The sequence below is a fragment of the Limulus polyphemus genome, unplaced genomic scaffold (genome assembly GCF_000517525.1).
Source record: "Limulus polyphemus unplaced genomic scaffold, Limulus_polyphemus-2.1.2 Scaffold1681, whole genome shotgun sequence".
Taxonomy (NCBI): domain Eukaryota; kingdom Metazoa; phylum Arthropoda; class Merostomata; order Xiphosura; family Limulidae; genus Limulus; species Limulus polyphemus.
The window spans coordinates 126,250-144,992 of NW_013667291.1; the positions used below are offsets into that span (position 1 = coordinate 126,250).

The 18,743-nt window shown below is 32.4% G+C and overlaps 1 protein-coding gene across 1 annotated transcript in view; it reads right to left on the reverse strand.

Moving 5' to 3' along the window:
- The window catches only part of LOC106464538 (transmembrane protein 131-like), a 139,732-nt gene extending 124,022 nt beyond the window's left edge, over positions 1 to 15,710 (reverse strand). The window contains exon 1 of the mRNA XM_013924683.2: positions 15,580 to 15,710. Coding sequence (XP_013780137.2) covers positions 15,580 to 15,706 — 127 coding nt within the window. The 5' untranslated portion in view covers positions 15,707 to 15,710. The remainder of the gene's footprint in view (positions 1 to 15,579) is intronic.
- Between the last annotated feature and the right edge of the window lie 3,033 nt (positions 15,711 to 18,743).

Genomic DNA, 18,743 nt, shown 5'->3' on the forward strand with positions numbered 1-18,743 from the left:
TTACTGGTCAAAGGTTAGATTTTAACCAATGGAACGAAAACAAATAAAACGAGAGAGAGAGAGAGAATTTTTCACTTGATTTTTCAATTCAGAGATTCAAAACACTAAATCTATAACTTATCAACATTTTCTATCAAAGACAATCTTATTGAGACATACGAGTACAAACATCAGGACATTCTAAAAGTCTCAACCCCTAAAATATCTGTGAATTCAAAAATGTTTAATTTTTAGCTCATCTTTTTATCAATCTGTGATGTCACTCATATCAAGTCTTGGAACTCCCAAATATCTTACAAGTTCCTACATAACATCATCCACAACAACCACTATGGCTTTATTCATAATGTCTCAAGAGCATCTATTTTCAAAATAGGGGCTTATTTTCTTAAAACAACCACCACTCTTCAAAGAAAAAATTAATGACTCACTATGCATAGCTTAGGGCCACTGACAAAGATGAAAAAAAAAAAATCATGAAATTATTCTTCAAAACAGTAGGTGCACACAGACTTTATGTAGGTGCATATACAGAGATACTTTATGTAGGTGCACACACAGAGACTTTATGTAGGTGCACACAGAGAGACTTTATGTAGGTGCACACAGAGACTTTATGTAGGTGCACACACAGAGAGACTTTATGTAGGTGCACACACACAAAGACTTTATGTAGGTGCACACACACAAAGACTTTATGTAGGTGCACACACAGAGACTTTATGTAGGTGCACACACAGAGACTTTATGTATTCAGAATAATCAAAAGTCTACCCAGCATACATATTATATCTAATACATGTAATGTATTTTTAAGAACAACAAAAAATAAGGTGTGTTTGTTCTATTCTTAAAATATTCACTGAACTATAGCATATTGTTGTTACTTATGCATAACATAAATCTTTAATCTTCACCTGTAGCTTTAATGTAAATAGGCAATGTACAAGTTCAAGACAGTACTTAACTATTGGCATGTCAATATACAACATGAAAGAATAAGACATTACTACTAGCATGTCAATATACAACATGAAAGATCAAAACATTACTACTAGCATGTCGATATACAACATGAAAGATCAAGAGATTACTACTAGCATGTCGATATACAACATGAAAGATCAAGACATTACTACTAGCATGTCAACATACAACATGAAAGATCAAGACATTACTACTAGCATGTCAACATACAACATGAAAGATCAAGACATTACTTATTCACTGGCATATCAATATCCAAGATACAAGATCAAGCCATTACTTAATTACTTACATTTCAATACACAACATGAAAACCATCACTGGACTACTGGCATGTCAATATACATCATACAAGATCAAGACATTACATAACTATCAACATAACATTACATAACAATAGGGGCTAAACCATCAGATAGTATTACTTCAATGGGGGAGGGGGGCTCTTTGTTCAGTTTATAAACATACCAAGACTTTCACAGTAGCAAAGAAACTGTCTCTAAAAAACAAATTCTGAGCAGACAATACTGGGCATGTGTGTACGTCTGTTTAGTAGAATCCTGTATGGTTTTGCCAGTACTTCAGTAGTTAAAAACAATGCAAATAAAAAGTAAAATGTGGGTGTTCCAGCCCACAACATCTATACAATGGATTACAGTCTGCTATGAAGAAGAGGAATATGTATGTTCTCTAGTGACTAAACCTGTATACTCATAGACATGTTTTGAAATTCCATCAACTTATCAATATACAGATTATACCTGCTGAATGCAAAAGGTTGAGCTATGTATAGCAAAACTGAGGGAATGGTTTGGACTGTACATCTCCAGATGTTATACTTGCCATTAATGTTCTAATTTTACACTTAATTTTCCTCTAGCCTTTTCAAAATTATTGTATAATTGTCATTTAGAAGTATGAGACAGTGCTTTTTCCACCTTACAAGATCAACTGTGACAAATAAACTCTGCATGTAGTTCAATCTCTTTTATTTTATTGTCTTTTTAACTGTTATTAGTAGAATTGCAACCTTTTATGGATCAAGTTATGATCTTTCTTATTTCAAAGTTAGATTTTATAAAGGCTGAATACTGTTTGAAACCATCATATCACTTACTCCATTAAAAAATATGTCAAATAAACAAAAATCATGTTTTGTAAAAGGACCTTACCTTGGCTTTATTGAAATGAAGTGGAAGTAGCTTAGAATGTAGAACACCTTTATTCATAGAGCATGACATTTAGTGATAATATATGAGGGATAACATCACAATAAGACTGACAATAATATAAATCCCATCATTCTTTACTAGCCTACTAGAAATTGCCATTAAGTAGTGTATATCAGCATCTTAACTATACCTCATTTGTTATATACTAATATCAACAACGCCTTTAATTCAATGACAAAGCTTATCAAACCAACAGGGTTATAACAAATACAGCTTTGTTGGAAAGCTATTTATATATGTCTCTTAAAGAGTGTAGAGCAGTTTAGTTGGTCATACTCTATCTAATGACCTCAAACCATAAGGCTGTCATGACTAAAGTACATAATTTCGCCCAGATTTTTTTGTCATATAGTGTACAAGAACGATGGTTTGCTGGTGCCTGTTTGAACAGTATTATTGCACAGAAAACAAAAGAAACTACATTTGCTAATCTTGAAAGGAAAATCTTAATAAAAATATTCATTCATTCATTCTTCAGTTGTTAAAGTTTGCAACAATTGAAGAGATATGTTGTGAAAGTAACTTGCGTACATGTAAGTTATGTTGCTTTGCTAGATGGTGACTTACTCATTTACATAATCAAATAATTTTTAAAAATGAACCCAACCCTCTGTACTACTAATAAACATAAAAGTAGCTGTTGAAGGTTAATTTGAAGACAAAAGAGCAAAATGTTTTTTCATCGTGTAATAATTTGGCTATTTATTATTTTAAGAAAAGAATGATTACAGAATGTTGCATGTTGAGCCATGGGAATTACAAAAAGAAGGCAAGCAACACAAAAGTGGACAAACCCTCATCCCAACCTGAAGAAGCACAAAATGCAACAAACTGAACTCGGAACTATGGGACCTTTCATGCCTCACTCAAACTGAAGATACAGAGATTACCTGGCCTGGAATTACAAACCCAAATCCTAACTCCCCAACCTGAGAGTTAAGGCAACAAGTAGGATGTGGAACAAACGAAGTTCAACCAGTGGCTCAGGAAGTGAAGCTCTGCATGCAAAATTACAAGGAGTCAATGATCCTCTTCCATGATCATTGAAATGAAGAGAATGACCAAAAATAATGGCCATACTCATCTCAACCGGATGGTGAAGAATCATCTCAGAACCAGAATTACGAGGAGGCTCCCACCACACATATGGGAAAACCATCTTCTTGAGTGAAATAATGAGTTTAATTAAGCATCACTTAGAAGGAATATACCTCTGTCAACCACACCAGCAAGTGGAAACTGGGAGTGGTAAGGACTCCCACACTCCACAAGGAGAAATGGAGGGATACTCACATTAAGGAGTCCCAAGGAACAATGCTCCAGAGACAGTACAATAGGTGAACCATGTTCCCTATTTTGTTTACCACCCAGAATGTGCAGCTCATTGCTACCACGAAATTTTTTATCGGTCAACTGGTAGCTAATGCGAATTTGGAAGGAAAGATACTTGAAAAGGCAACACTTACCACTGAGTGGGTTCCAAATAAAAATGACAAAAATGTCCCTGAAAAAGAAGAAAAATAAACACAAAATATTACTGAAATCACTTTGAAAAACTATGACATTGAAATTTCATTTTCATTATTTTGTAAAATAATGAAAAATAGAAAACAAACTCCAGACCCAAGAAGACAGGTCTAAAAAAAAGAAATTGTCTCAATGTAGGTATAACTAAAGCAATTCAAGACTGAAGAGAAATTCGCAACAAGCATGTAAAACCATCGTTGTAACATTTTGCCATCAAGAAAAGTGAATACGATGTAATAACGGGAAGCTTATATACTGATCTGGAATAGGGAGTAAGAATAGGTAAGATTCATACCAATGCTTAGATTGGCAAAGAAGAGAAACTGTCATCGGGATAAAGCTATAGTGTGAGTGGAGTTAAGCTTGTTTCAGAAAAAAAAAGGCTCTCGTTGAAAGTGCTATAAAACACTGAAAACAAGAACAGATAATCTTTGATAAAATTCTGCATGCCTTATAAAATCCTAACACATGTATGCAATGTATTTTCATGAATTAAAGTTAACAAAATCACACAAACCCTCATCAAAAAGAAAAGTCCAACAGAAAGACACTAAGAAACAGAAGTCCTGTTCCAACAATAAAAATAGCAAACAGTAACAGTAGAGAAGACTTGGCTTCAAGGTGCTATCAAAATTCTACACAGTTTATCTCAGCATAACACTACATTATATTACACTATACAGTCCTCTAATGACACCTTTTAAAAAAAAATTCAACAACATCTATAAACAGTGAGTAACTAATACATCAACATGTTAGCTGCACATCATAACTACACTATCCTACCAAAAGTCATGCGACACACCTCTGATTGCAAGAAAATGGATGTGATAAAGAAATATGCAAATAGTTTAGCCTATAATGGTGATCAGCGGTTCTCTCGGAAGTCATTTTGAACTTGTACGCCGAACGATAAGCACTCGGAAAGAGCTACCAGAATTTCAGAGAGGAAGAATAGTTAGATGTCATTTGGTGAAAATGTCTGTACGTGCTAAATTGCAACAATTAAACATTCCCAGGTCGACAACTGGCAATGTGCTGAAGAAATGGAAGTCCACAGGTGACACTGAGCCCAAGAAACAACCAGGTAGGCATAAAGTACTGACTGACAGGAGCCACCACACCTTGAGAAGGCTGGTTACCTCATGTCAGCTCACTCTAGAGAATCTGTGTTTGGAGATGCAAGCCAGCCACAGGTAATCCTATAAGTGTTTCCATACATGTTGAGAGCTGCACACCATGAATTTTCACAGAAAAGCTGCAGCCCACAAGCCATTGATAACAAAAACAAATGCACACTTTCGACTGGCATGGTGCAAGACACACCGAACCTGGACCATGGATTAATGGAAATTGGTCCTGTGGAACGACGAGTCACGCTACACACTCTTCCAGTCTGATGGATGTGTTTAGGTATGGAGGATGCCTGGAGAACTGTTATTACCCGAGTGTGATGTCCTAACAGTGAAGTTTGGAGGTCGTGGTATCATGGTCTGCTTCTCGTGTATGTTGAGTCCTACAATGATGTACTGAACAATTCTGTGTCCTTCATTGTGGTAATTTTATGATACCGGCCCTTACACCTTCCAACATGATAACGCTCCATGTCACAAAGCAAGGATTGTAAGCACATGGTTTGAAGAGAATAACATCGGAACACTGAAGTGGCCAACACAGAGCCCCAACCTCAACCCAACAAAACATCTATGGGATGAACTGAAATACAGAATTAGGGCAAGGCCAAGATGGCCCTCTTCAGTAATGGAGCTTACTAATGCTTTAAAGGAGGCATGGAGCACAATACCACTAGCTTTCTACCAGAAATTAGTACACAGTCTTCCACAACACACTGAAACAGTCATTAAGGTCAAAGATGGGCCAACACACTAATAACTTCTTGGAATAAAGACACGTTTTATTCATAACTACCCGTGTCCCATGACTTTTTGGTAGGATAGTGTAGTTCTCTACTGTAAAACCTGTATACATATCCATACAAACACTTGCGTGAACAATTTAGAAGAAAATTTAAGTAAATATCAAAATTTCACCTGTCTTGTTTAAAGGAAAAATAATGTGTAGTATGCTTCACATATAATGTGTGTACATATGTTATTCTTTAAGGTTTTCAATGATGTCTACTGCAAAGCTGGCAGTGTAGGTCAAATCTGCATCAAAAATTCAATGAAAATGCAAGTTGAAAATGCTATAAGCAAATGACCTTCAGTACGGTTATAATAGTAAGAAATACTATTTCCACTTTACAGAATTAAAAAAAACAGCTAAAGTAAAGAATAGTGCATTGTTTCAAATTTTACTTATTATTGCTTTTGGCATGTTCTGCAGTGTATCTCTTAAATAAAACTGATTCAATGACATGGAATTTGTAAGACTGCAAAAGCTAGCTCTTAGATTAAAAAATTAATATTTAACAATAATTTCAAATCCAGAACTGTGAAAATTAAGGTTTATAAAAAATGTTTATGTAGCATAACAAACATAGTAAACCCTGCTCTCAATATGAAATACACATAACAAAAACCAAACCTGAAAAGAAAAAACCCTATAGAATAATATATTGTATTACAAGAGTATATTATGAGTAAAATACATGTTACAGAGATTACAAACTGCCCTAATATATAAACAAGAATGTATGTAGAGGATAAAGGTCTAATACTTTATTTATATACATTTAAAATTCACAGGCATAATCACAAAAATACTCAAATTTTTCAACTTAAGACTTTTCAGTAATAGGAACTATTACTTGTAGTTTATATGGCTATGAATAGTATTTCTTCTGGCTACTTGCCAAATCTTGCCTTCTTAGCTGGTAATTGCTTCAAGACTTGGCCTTTTTGTAAAGCTAAATAGGTTATTTTTAAGTTACAATAAAATCCAGAACCATTACAATGAATATTTGATAATTAGAAATTATGATAAGAGAGATATCAATGAATCATAATTTTAATGCATGTTCAATGAATTTTCAAATCTCAAAAAAACAAACAAAAAAACTTAAAGTTAGTGAATGGAGATCATAATATCCTATTCCATTTTTGATTAAAACTATGGAAATCACAATATTCTCGTTAATTTTTTAATTACATCTAGAGAAATCATAATATATCTTTAGAGGACTACAAGGAAGTTGTAAACCAGCATTAGGTTTCCTAAGAACGAAAAGGTACTCAAAAACTATACACGTACATCTGAAGAAAGTTCACACCTATATTTACATACTCCCTGATTACATGTCATTAGTTAGGCCTCACTTGTAATACTGTGTATAACTGGTTTCTTCCCATTTCATTTGCTCCCACTCAGTCTACTCTAATATAACCATGTACCAAAATAAATGTTTTATATTTTTTCTGTAAACTTGGTATGCCACTTTATTGTAAATAAAAAAAAACTTTAAAGCAGTATTACAATTTCTTGAGAACAAGCTAGTTTTTTTTCAAGTGATACGTGTAGCGTATATTTGCATATACATAATAAATATCGATGTGTGAATGTTTTAAAAGTCTATTGCATCGTATTGTAAACAGAATAAATACAAAATTTCTTTGTTTCTAAAACAGTGCCAAAGTGATATTTGTAGCTAAACCTTATTCTATATTTGACAACCTGATGACTGTTTTTTTTTTTTGCTTTATTCCCATTTCCTCTATTACCAGTGGAAGTAGACAAACTGGGATGTTACCATACAATTCTGGTATCTTTATCTAAGAAAGGATATTGACTTATTGAACAGGCTTTAGAGAAAGGGTTACTAGGATGATTCCAGGAATGGGAGCGTTATAACGATAACTTTAAATCTCTTAGCATAGTTTCTCAGGAAAAAAAGGAAGAAATGGTGATCTTATTAAAGTTCACAAACCAATGATGAACCTTACTAGATATACCCTACCAATCACAATAATGTTCATTATCACCACCTTTTACTTTCTACCAGAAAGTTAATCTTCTAACTATTAGCTTTTCTGACAATTTCACATGAATTAACCTTATTTATTAACCTCTTTTGTGATACATTATTAAAAGTTCTTGGAAAATAATCAGAATTCCCTTTTATCTAAAATCAGAATCTTTATGAATGAAACTTCCATACATTGCTTTAGCATGAAAAATCCATGTTGAGCATCATTTATTGAACATGCACCTTTAAAAATGCTTTTCTAGAAGAGTCTTGGTAACATGTTTCAACACCCTGATAACAAAAAAAAATCAAAATTGGTTTTCTTAGTCCTCCCATGGCCCAACTTTTGAATAACAACAGTTAAAGCTCCTCTTCCATTTCTTACCGAGTTTCTTAATGATTTTAAGATAAGGCTTACAAAAAATGTATAATTACACAAATTAACCATCAAATATAATAATGTAATGAACATTAGTTTTTAAGTGCTATTGCTTTACATTTCTAGCTTGTTTCTCTAGAAAACTCTTTATCTCTTTTAAATTAGAAAATCAACCATCATAAATCTCATAAAACATTTAAGCTTTCTGAAGATGACTTACACAGTTAACTATTATAAAATTAAGGTGAATAATATCAACACATCTGTTTCTATTGACAGTGCTACTAATTTGTTTGGTCATATTCCAACTGAAAACAATAGAAAATGAACAGGAGGTTTAAAGTAAATGCTAATAAGTATCTTGTTCCTGTTAGAAGTCTCAGCCCAAGCTCTCTCCAGATTTTTTGCAAAGTCTATAATGTCTATTCTTGCATAATTTCCCAAATCACTGTTGACAAAATTTCTAAGTTTCAAATTCTCATTTAACCAAAGTTTCTTTATATTGTCCAAAGACTCAAAATGCTCAACTTCAACATGGAAACTTTTATATGGCAAAAACATTTACATACGAAGAAGTCAAAGTTCAGGCTTTAAAAACTTATTATCCCTAATAATCATTTCAATGTAATTAATCATATCAACCCAAAAATACATATACACATAACTCAATATGGATTACTGAGTAAAATATATCTAGGTCTTTTAGTTTTATAAAAAAAATTCATTCACCAGGTTTAATTATAGCCACAGTTAAAAAATGTTTGGAATAACCAAAACAAATTATAACAATACTTAATACAATATAATATCATTAAATATAATTGCTTTGTTATTAACTATTCAAAATGTTAAGAATTGTATAAAACCATGATAATTCAGTCATCAATAAAAAAACATCCTTCAGTTGACCAAAAGGGTACAAAGTATTGTGAAATCAAGACATCTACTCAACATTTTAACCACATGACCTGTAGAAAAGAAAGGAATAGAGAAACTGTACTTCCTGACTGGTCCAAAAGTAAGGAAAGGGGTTAAGTCAACAAGTTAAAGTCCATTTAAAGGAATAGAGAAACTGTACTTCCTGACTGGTCCAAAAGTATGGAAAGGGATTAAGTCAACAAGTTGAAGTCCAGTTAAAAGAATAGAGAAACTGTACTTCCTGACTGGTCCAAAAGTAAGGAAAAGGATTAAGTCAACAAGTTGAAGTCCAGTTAAAAGTATAGAGAAACTGTACTTCCTGACTGGTCCAAAAGTAAGGAAAAGGATTAAGTCAACAAGTTGAAGTCCAGTTAAAAGTATAGAGAAACTGTACTTCCTGACTGGTCCAAAAGTAAGGAAATGGGTTAAGTCAACAAGTTGAAGTCCAGTTAAAAGTATAGAGAAAATGTACTTCCTGACTGGTCCAAAAGTAAGGAAAGGGGTTAAGTCAACAAGTTAAAGTCCAGTTAAAGGAATAGAGAACTGTACTTCCTGACTGGTCCAAAATTAAGGAAAGGGGTTAAGTCTACAAGTTAAAAGTCCAGTTTAAGTAAATAGTAAAAATACTAGTTCCTGGTTTTGAAATACTTCTTTATTTATTTTCTTCTATTAAACATTAATTTTATTAATTTACTCTTTCCATAACCAATTATGAAGCTTATTCTCTGAACTTCTTATATTCTACTGTAGATTTCTGAATTCATTTGGTTGACTGGTTTACTACATTTTCTAAATGTTTATTCAAAAAACTGTTATTTTAAGATTTATACCCAAAGGCCTTTTCTTTACTCGGATATGCAAATGAAAATAACTTACTACTGCATCAAGGGTATATAAACAAAAATTCAACATAACATGATAATGACATATAAGTACAGAGACAAGGAAACCAAAACTGTACACAGTATTCCACATAAGACTTAAGTAGTCATTTGTATAGAGAGATAATTACTTCTTCTGACTTGTAATTGATGTATATAAATACACCCAAAATTTTAGTAACTTTTCTACTAACTACCGAACACTACCTCAATGGTTTGATTTACTTATCCACTGTTATGTCAAGATCCTTTTCTTCGGTTAACATTTGATCCAAATTATGATAACCCAAAAGCCTTATATTGCACTTACTACAATTATAGGTCATACTTATTCAATATTCTCAATACAGCTATAAAAACCTGCAAATTTTACTAACTATGTCCTATCAGTATCATTAATGCAATAAAGAAAAAGCAAAGGGCCAAGTACTAAACCATGGAGCATTCCATTAATAGCAAGGGCAATCTAACCCTCACAACATGATTTTCTTAGCAAATCTGTTATGAAGCACCTTATCCTGTCCATCACCCAGATAACATGTTACATTCTTGAAAAAAGTTAGCAGATTAGTAAGATTTCTCTTCAGTGAATTCATGTTGATTATACATTACATTAGATGATCTTGCAAAGCTTCTTTCACCAGACTTCCTAGAATTTATACTACTACAGACGTTAAAATAACTATAATTTCAGGGGCAACTCTCATCACCCTCTTTAAAAATAGGAGTAGTAAGGAACCCTCAAATCCTCAGGCACCTGCCCAATTTATATTGATTTATCCAATCAAATCCTCAGACACCTGCCCAATTTATATTGATTTGTCCAAAAAAAAAGAATAAGAAAGAGGTTTGTATAGCTAATCTTTGAACTCATTGAATACCCTGGGAGAAACAATGTCCAATCCTAAAGCTTTATTTTTACACTTTCAGTTTTTCTCTCTGACGTTAACCATAAAATGCTCAGAATCAAGAACAGCTAGCATCTTTTCTTATTAAAACAAGAGAACACTTAAAAGCTCAGTCATTTCACAGTCTTTAACAAAAACCTTTCCATTAGCATCCTATAAGGGCCTAACCCCTATTTTAACATTTTGCTTACCTTTAATATACTTTCAAATATCCTTGACATTAATTCTAACATTTGTAGGTCAGCTGTTTCTCATAAGTTCTTTTTTCGGTTCCTAATTTTTTTAACTTAATACCTAACTTTTTTTTTATTCTGCAAATCTTCTATCCTGTCTGTCAATTTAAATCTCTTAAACTTAAAGTACTTATATCCCACTTTTCTCTTTAATGTCTTTAGTAAGCCAATGAGGCTTGACCTTTCCTGTTATCTTTTTAACTCTTCTCAGGAAAGTGGCTATCTTGAATTTAAATTTGTTTTACAATTTCCACATCACATTCACCTTTTAACTCATCCTAATTCTCTTAATTATAAATCTTATCTAACAGCCTCAAAATTGGCTTTCCAAAAATTAGACTAAAGTTTCATTTCATCTGAAAATGTATCAAAACATCAAACTCAGTTATACAATGATCACTCTTTCCCAAAAGTTACCTCCACCTCAAATCTTGCTACCATATCTTCATTAGTGGTAAACAATAAATCTCAAATGGGATCCTATTTGGTTGTCTCTCAATTTTGTATTGAAAACTATCCTAAGTCACCTTAAAAAACCTCTATCACTCACTATTTCACTCCATATGATCCCAATCAATGTGTTTAAAATTAGTCTGCCATAATCACTACATCAGTATCCTTATTAGCAACAATCTGGATCTTTTACATAATTTATCTTCTGTCTGATCAGGTGACCTATAACAATGGCCAATAAAAAAACTTTCTAGGCTTGAACCTCTGAAAATAACCTCTTCATTACAACTGTTTTGTTTTTATTATCAACAGGGTGCAGTTGATTCCCAATATAAAGAGTCATTCCACACCTTTTTAAAAAATTGATCATTATTATATAACTTATAACCTGGAATTTCAAAATAATTCATATTATTAATATTCTCCAAATTGAAATGTCACAAAAACTCCCATTATGTCATATTCTTCAATTTCAACTTAAGCCCCGAACTCGTGCATTTTGTACCCAACACTCCTAACATTAGAATAATAGCAATTAAACTTATGTTTAAATCTGACAGAATCATCTTCAAAACTACTAACTAATTATGCTCCACTTGCCTTACTGCCTTAGCTATAATGTTAATTTCTAATTTCTCCAGATCTCTCACCACTATGCAAGATTAATCCTAATTGTCTTGAATGAATATCTTCAGAGCTCCCAAAAAGGCCACATTTATTTCTATTCCAAAACGTTTGATGTTGTTTATACTTTTTAACTAATTCTTCTAATTTACAATTTCCCACATCATTTGCTCCTACAGGCATTTCAAAAATAGAATGTTCCATTGTACCAGCATCTAAACAATTCTGTAATACCCTCAACTTCAGTACCTGGCAAGTAAATTCTAGTCCTAGTCTTTCTGTGTTCTCCACTACAAACAACCTTATCAGCATACTTAATGAAAGAGTTTCAACTATATACACTTCTTGGTCATCTCCTTCACTGCAAACATCCAAAGTTCCAGTTTATTAGAAACTGGTACCTCGATGCTGCCTTTATAGCCTTAACTATTAGCCCTTGTAGACCCAAATTTTTCTTTCTCACTTTTTTCCAAGATAACCTTTAAATTAATTCTGTCCACTTCCTGTCTTACTTTTTCATGTTTGTTCCTAATCTATTATTTTCCCCTCCAACAGATTAGACTTCCACAAAGTAATTACTAACTTATCCTCAAGCAAGCCCCTTGTTGTCTCTAAAATGTTTATGTTAAGCAAGCTCTGAAAGTGTGAAATAATGTATCTTTCTAAGCCTCCTGAAAATTGCAACCAAGCCCATAATTCTCAAACATAAACCAATCCCGACATCTGGTGCACCTTATACACTCTATCCCACTTTTCCCTTCTACCTTTGACCACAATGAAGTTATGCTAATGTCAGTCTTCATTCTCTGTTAATAATATTATCAACTTAGCCACCCAATAACTGTAAATTTAACTCAAGTTATTACTGATAGTCTGATATTATTATTTACTAATAACACATCTACAGATGCACTTAAGTTACACTTAACTAAATGTTAATTTCAATTTACTAAAGACTTAGCAGAAAACAAATAGTGGGGACAATAATTTTAACTCATAATTATTCTTATTTAGCTGACACTTATGTTAATTTTTCATTTCAGTCTATTACCTTTGTTATCCTAAACAACTATTTATAATTTTTTTAAAACAGTGCAGTAGCATCATCATTCATAAGAACTTTTGTTACTTGTGAACATGACACTTGCAGTTTACAAGTGAAACATTAAAATTATTATATAGGTAAATAATTATAAGGACTAACTTGGTAAAATAAATGCTTATATCCAATGTAGACCGAGTTATTACATGTCTCTTGTCTTCCTTTCCATAAGAATGAGAGGCTCCTTATGCTATTGAATTTGGTGTGTCAAATAGGATTATGTTTCAAGCTAGATGTAATATTTTTAAAGAGAAATCTACATGTTTAACAGTACTCTTAATATCATTCTCCTGACGACAACACACATACTGTAAGTAAAAAATATACAATTTCTATCTATCTATCACTACCTTGACAATTATAATTATGCTTAACTTCAACTGACTAGCCTTCTTTCATCTATTCTAATTTTTTTTTCAAATTCAAACCAATGGGAAACTCAAGTTTTTATATCTCATTTTTAACTGTAATATATTTATAATAAAATTAATTCCTTTGTATTACTTGTCCACCTTAAATATACTATTGGACGTCATGTGAATTATTTTCCCTTGTTGATTTTTTTATACTGCTCGTCTACACTTATGAACTTAAAATTTGTCCATATAATGTATATGTATGGTACGGTACATGTATAGTATGGATGTACACAGTTTATACTAAAATCAGCCAAAAAGTATGCAGATGTTTAAAGTTGATATCAAGGTACTCACATATCTTTTTAAATATGCCAAGATACACAAATACATAAGTGTTACACATGATTATTGCTACTGGCCTGTTAAACACACAATATTTAAAGAAATAAATATACCATAGGTGACAGAACACTAACGACAGATATTCAAGACTGGATTTGTAAACAAAATATTTTATAATTATTAATGTTAATGTTCCTAGTACTACTATATAACAATATTCCAATTAACACAAAAACCAGGTTAACTCTCCCTTATGCTTCAAATATAATATTTTTCTTTAGCAGTATAACTAATTTGATTTATCCATGATTATGACTTAATCATAACCATCATGAAGATGATTATTACAATATTTAAATGTGCTGTCATAAATATGGGTACAGGATAGCAATTGTATTTGTATGTATTCAAGCTTTTTTTGAGAAAGACTCATAGAAGTAAACCATAATTCTTTTACACAGTTCAGTATGACAAGTGTCTGAATTTAACAAGTATTTGTAGATTTTTTAATATTACTGTAACATTCTATGTCTTAAGTAAGAATTATTCTTTGCTATATTTCTTATTTGTTGCTTGGCTTGTTTGACAAGGAAACATCTATTAATATATACTCTCAGGTGGGAATGTCATTGAAAAATATGTTACTTTTGGCACATTCTCTCAAGCAGAGCACATTTGAGTAGAGGACAAAACCTGGATGAAAATACTTCACATATTTTTTGAACAAGCTTTAAGCTTTGACTTGCAGTTTTCTTCAAGTTCAACTGAAGAAGACTGCAGAACACAGCCAAACAGTGGATTGTAAAGAAAAATAAAAACAATATTTTTTCTAGTCTAACAATCAGACTGTTATGTTTATCACTTCATGAACTAATAAATTTTTGAAATTTACTATTCCACAGACCATAGGTGAATATATTGAAAGCCCTCTAATGGTACTAAAAGATTATAAGCATATTATTATTATTCTTAAATATGTTAGAAACAAAGTATTTATATAAAATTTCCAGCGTTTTTGTTAAATTATTACCAAACCCAATCTCCAATAAGCCTATGAAACCCAAAACACTACAGCACAGTTTAATAATTTAAATAATGATATAAAATGTAGCTGAGAATATGAGTTGATAATATGCAAAAAACATTCTATGTCAATTTTCATGAGCTTTTACTATTTCTTGCTATCTACTTTTCTAATGTATGTATTCCACTATTGATAACTTACAAGTAAATAATTGCAATAAATAACATCAGTCACCAGCCTACTTACTTGATAATCACATAAAAATTATTATTTATTAATCGCCCGAATGTTCCTCAAGTACTATTTAAATTTACATTTTTGAAACTTATAACCCAAAGTTTCCAATAATTTTAGTATAATATTAAATTAAATACCTACATTTTGTGGAGTTAACATAATTTTCATTTCTGGATTCAATTTAAAGTTTGTTAATGATCATTAATATCACATAGACATATGGTAGCCTACAGAACAATGTACGTTAAAAATTAAGCATAACAATAGTCCTAAAATATTAGTTCTCGTCCAAATGGTTTTCATCACTCATGTAAACTACAACTTACACTTAACTTACAATCACAAGTTAGTATTGCCTTGGGTAATCATCGCTGGTAATTTGGGTCACGTAAAAGTTTCTTATGTAATATGCAAAGTTAAGAGCAAAAATAGTCAAGAAACACCTTACCTTGAGTATGTCCATCAACAACCTGAACAATCCTGTAAATTATATCCAAGAAATTGCACAAAAGTATAATGTTTAGCGCTCTTTTTAGTCGCATCTTTTTACTTTGTAGTGATTCTAATCGCGCCATGCTATGCCCCAGCTGCTCTATCTGATCTCAAATATTCCCGTGTGTAACATTAAACAGCAGTTTCGTAATAATAATGATTTAAAGTTTTTTGAGGAAAAGATTTGTAATATTGTGTAAATATTTTGCTTTCTATGTGATCCAAAAATTATTAATTTTTACTCCGATAATGTATATATAATTTACGAAAACAAAACATTATATAGAAGACTAGAGGACGCCACTGTAAAGGGCTAGATGTTAAAATCAATAAGATATAAATAAGAAAATTCACAACGTAAAAGAGGGAATGTACATATATGTGTGCACATGGACACAATATCTTTTTTCTTAGCTAGAAACTACCCAATAAGTAGTTTTTTTACAGTTTTTACATAATAATACGAAAGAAAATCTTAACAAAAATTTGTTCATTCACTTCATTCAGGTTTAACCAAAAATACCAAAAGCGCACTTAGCAAGATTCCCACTGAATCTGTGATATTAATAATGCATAATTAAGGATAATCCTTCTGAGCGAGGTTCTATACAAAATTAACATACGGTATCAATTTCTACGCGTCTTTCTTTATTTTACTCTTTATGAACTTGTTATATATTAGCTTATAAGATCCTAAGATTATACACAAACACTAATATTCGATTTCGGTGACGAGGAACTCACTTTGAGACTAATAATGGCTGGAGACGGCTTGAATGGGTAATGAAGAAAAACTTTAATATAAGTTTAACATAACAGCAAATGTACAACGTTTCGACAAGGTTTTGTCATCATCAAGTACAAGTAATTTACACTGACACGGATATATATATATATACAGTATTAAACAAAGAGGTCACACGACATACTGTTGCAAAACTTAGAAGAGGTATCTTGGCACCCCGGGTGTTGGTTTAGAGTAGGGTTGTTTTGTTCAATTAAGATGGATTCCTTGATTTTTCGTTTGTTTATGTTGGGTTCTTTGTTTAAAATGACTGTGTTTTTAATAGATATACTATGGTTTTTTTGAGTTGCAATGGTGAAAAACATGGGACAGTTTTTTTATTGTGTTCTGTCAATCTGGTCTCCAATTTTTTCCCTGTTTCCTTGATGTAGAATTCTGGGCAGTTATTGCATGTTATTTTGTAAATTATGTTGGTATTGTGTGATTCTAAATAATTTTTGTTTGCTAACGATTTAAATTTAGGTCCGGGTTTTTGTGAGAATCTCACGTTGACAGGAATATTGTGTTTAATGGCTAGTTTAGTCCAAGTGTGGATAATTCTTGAGCTGGTTTCAGGAACAAAAGGTAAACTGCAGTGTAATGTACTGTTGTTGGGTTTGTTAGTGTCAATTTTGTTCGTGAGTTGAGTTTTGTTGTGTGGAATGTTGGAGACTCTTTCAACAATAGCTGGTGGGAATTTATTGGTGTGAATAAAGGAATGCTTTATGTGGTTAATTTCTTCATTTATGTAGCCTGTTGAACAAAGTATTGTGGCTGTGTTTATGAGGTTTTTAAGTGTATTTCGATCTGACCACCCTAGCCATTATCAGATTGTCAAATTAAACAGTGTAAGAATTTAATTAATTGTACTTGTCATAAGACATTACTATTGGGCCTATTATATTTTAAACACTACATTCCTTATTAAAAGAAATAGCTTGTATAAATAGTATTCGACTACTGCTGTATTTGTTGTGTACCAACCTGGTGAGTTCTGTATTGAACAAAACGCATCGTCGGCAATAGATGTGGGGAACAATAGTGTGGTTGAAAAAAATAGTATTACACACACTCTTCTTCTTTTTGAAAAACCGTAGGAGACTGAATAAAGAATACTGTGTTCAAACATATGATGAACCTAATACTAATGTCATATGACAATTAATTATAACCCTGCTTCAATAGATTAGAAAAAGTATTGTTACGTCTCTGTGTTCGTTTGTTAATTTCCCGTATAATTTCTTTCGGATGATACAAGTCCTTTCTTAAATAAAACTAATTTATACTTTCTCAATTCAACTTTGCAATACACTTAATTTCCACAGTCACCTTAACTTAAACACACGCTATAATTTACAATGAATGATATGCACCTTACTTACTACTGTGCTTGATTCAATTGTCCGTCTATATCTTCAATCTCTCTGTCTGCTGTATAATTCCGATTATTTGTCTGGCGCACTTATATACAAGAATAGAGGGCGCCTAGCAAGTACTGGATTATTCGTGATGTTCCCCGATCTTTCTAGAACTCATTACGTGTTACAAGCGTCACGTGACTTCCGCTGTCGTAACACTGCCCCTTCCTTAGTATTGTTCGTTCGGAACAATAGCCACTCACATTAAACCAATATAAAATTAACAATAGCTTAATTAAATGTACAGAATTTACAAACACAAAATTAAAATTCAACAAAGTCTCTTAATTTTACGGGACGTAGCTTCTTCTGTACTGGTCTCCTTCTCGTTGGCTTCTGCTTCACGTAGGGCTCATCTGCTGCATCAGGAAATGTCCTATTATCGGTAATAGTCACATCAGTAGTAGTAACTTCATTAAGGGCTTTACTGTTTCCCTTCTCAAAACTCGGTAGAGTTTTTTCTTCGACAGTGGCTTTTTCAGGTGACACGTCTTCAGCAGCATCATTTGTTCCTTCGTTCCTTTTGTTCCAACTGAAATGTCCTGGACCGTGATAACGCCAAAGCCTGTTGGCATGAGCCACCTTTGGCTTGCCTCGCCGACCACATTTTATTCGGAAAGTCACGTCTGAGAGACGATCAACTATGTCATATGGGCCTTCCCATGGAGAAGACAACTTCGGAGACTTCCCTTTGGTCTTCTTGGGATTATGCAACCACACCTTGTCTCCTGGTACAAAGGTGTCTTCAGATCTCTTATCATAACATAGCTTCGTGGAATCAGCAGACATTTTCAAGTTTGAAAATAATAATAATAATATTAATAATATTTTGATAATATTCACTTGATGGTGAATATTATCCATCATTTCAGATAGCACTTTCACGAATTCTGACACATTTTCAGGCAACTCTTCATA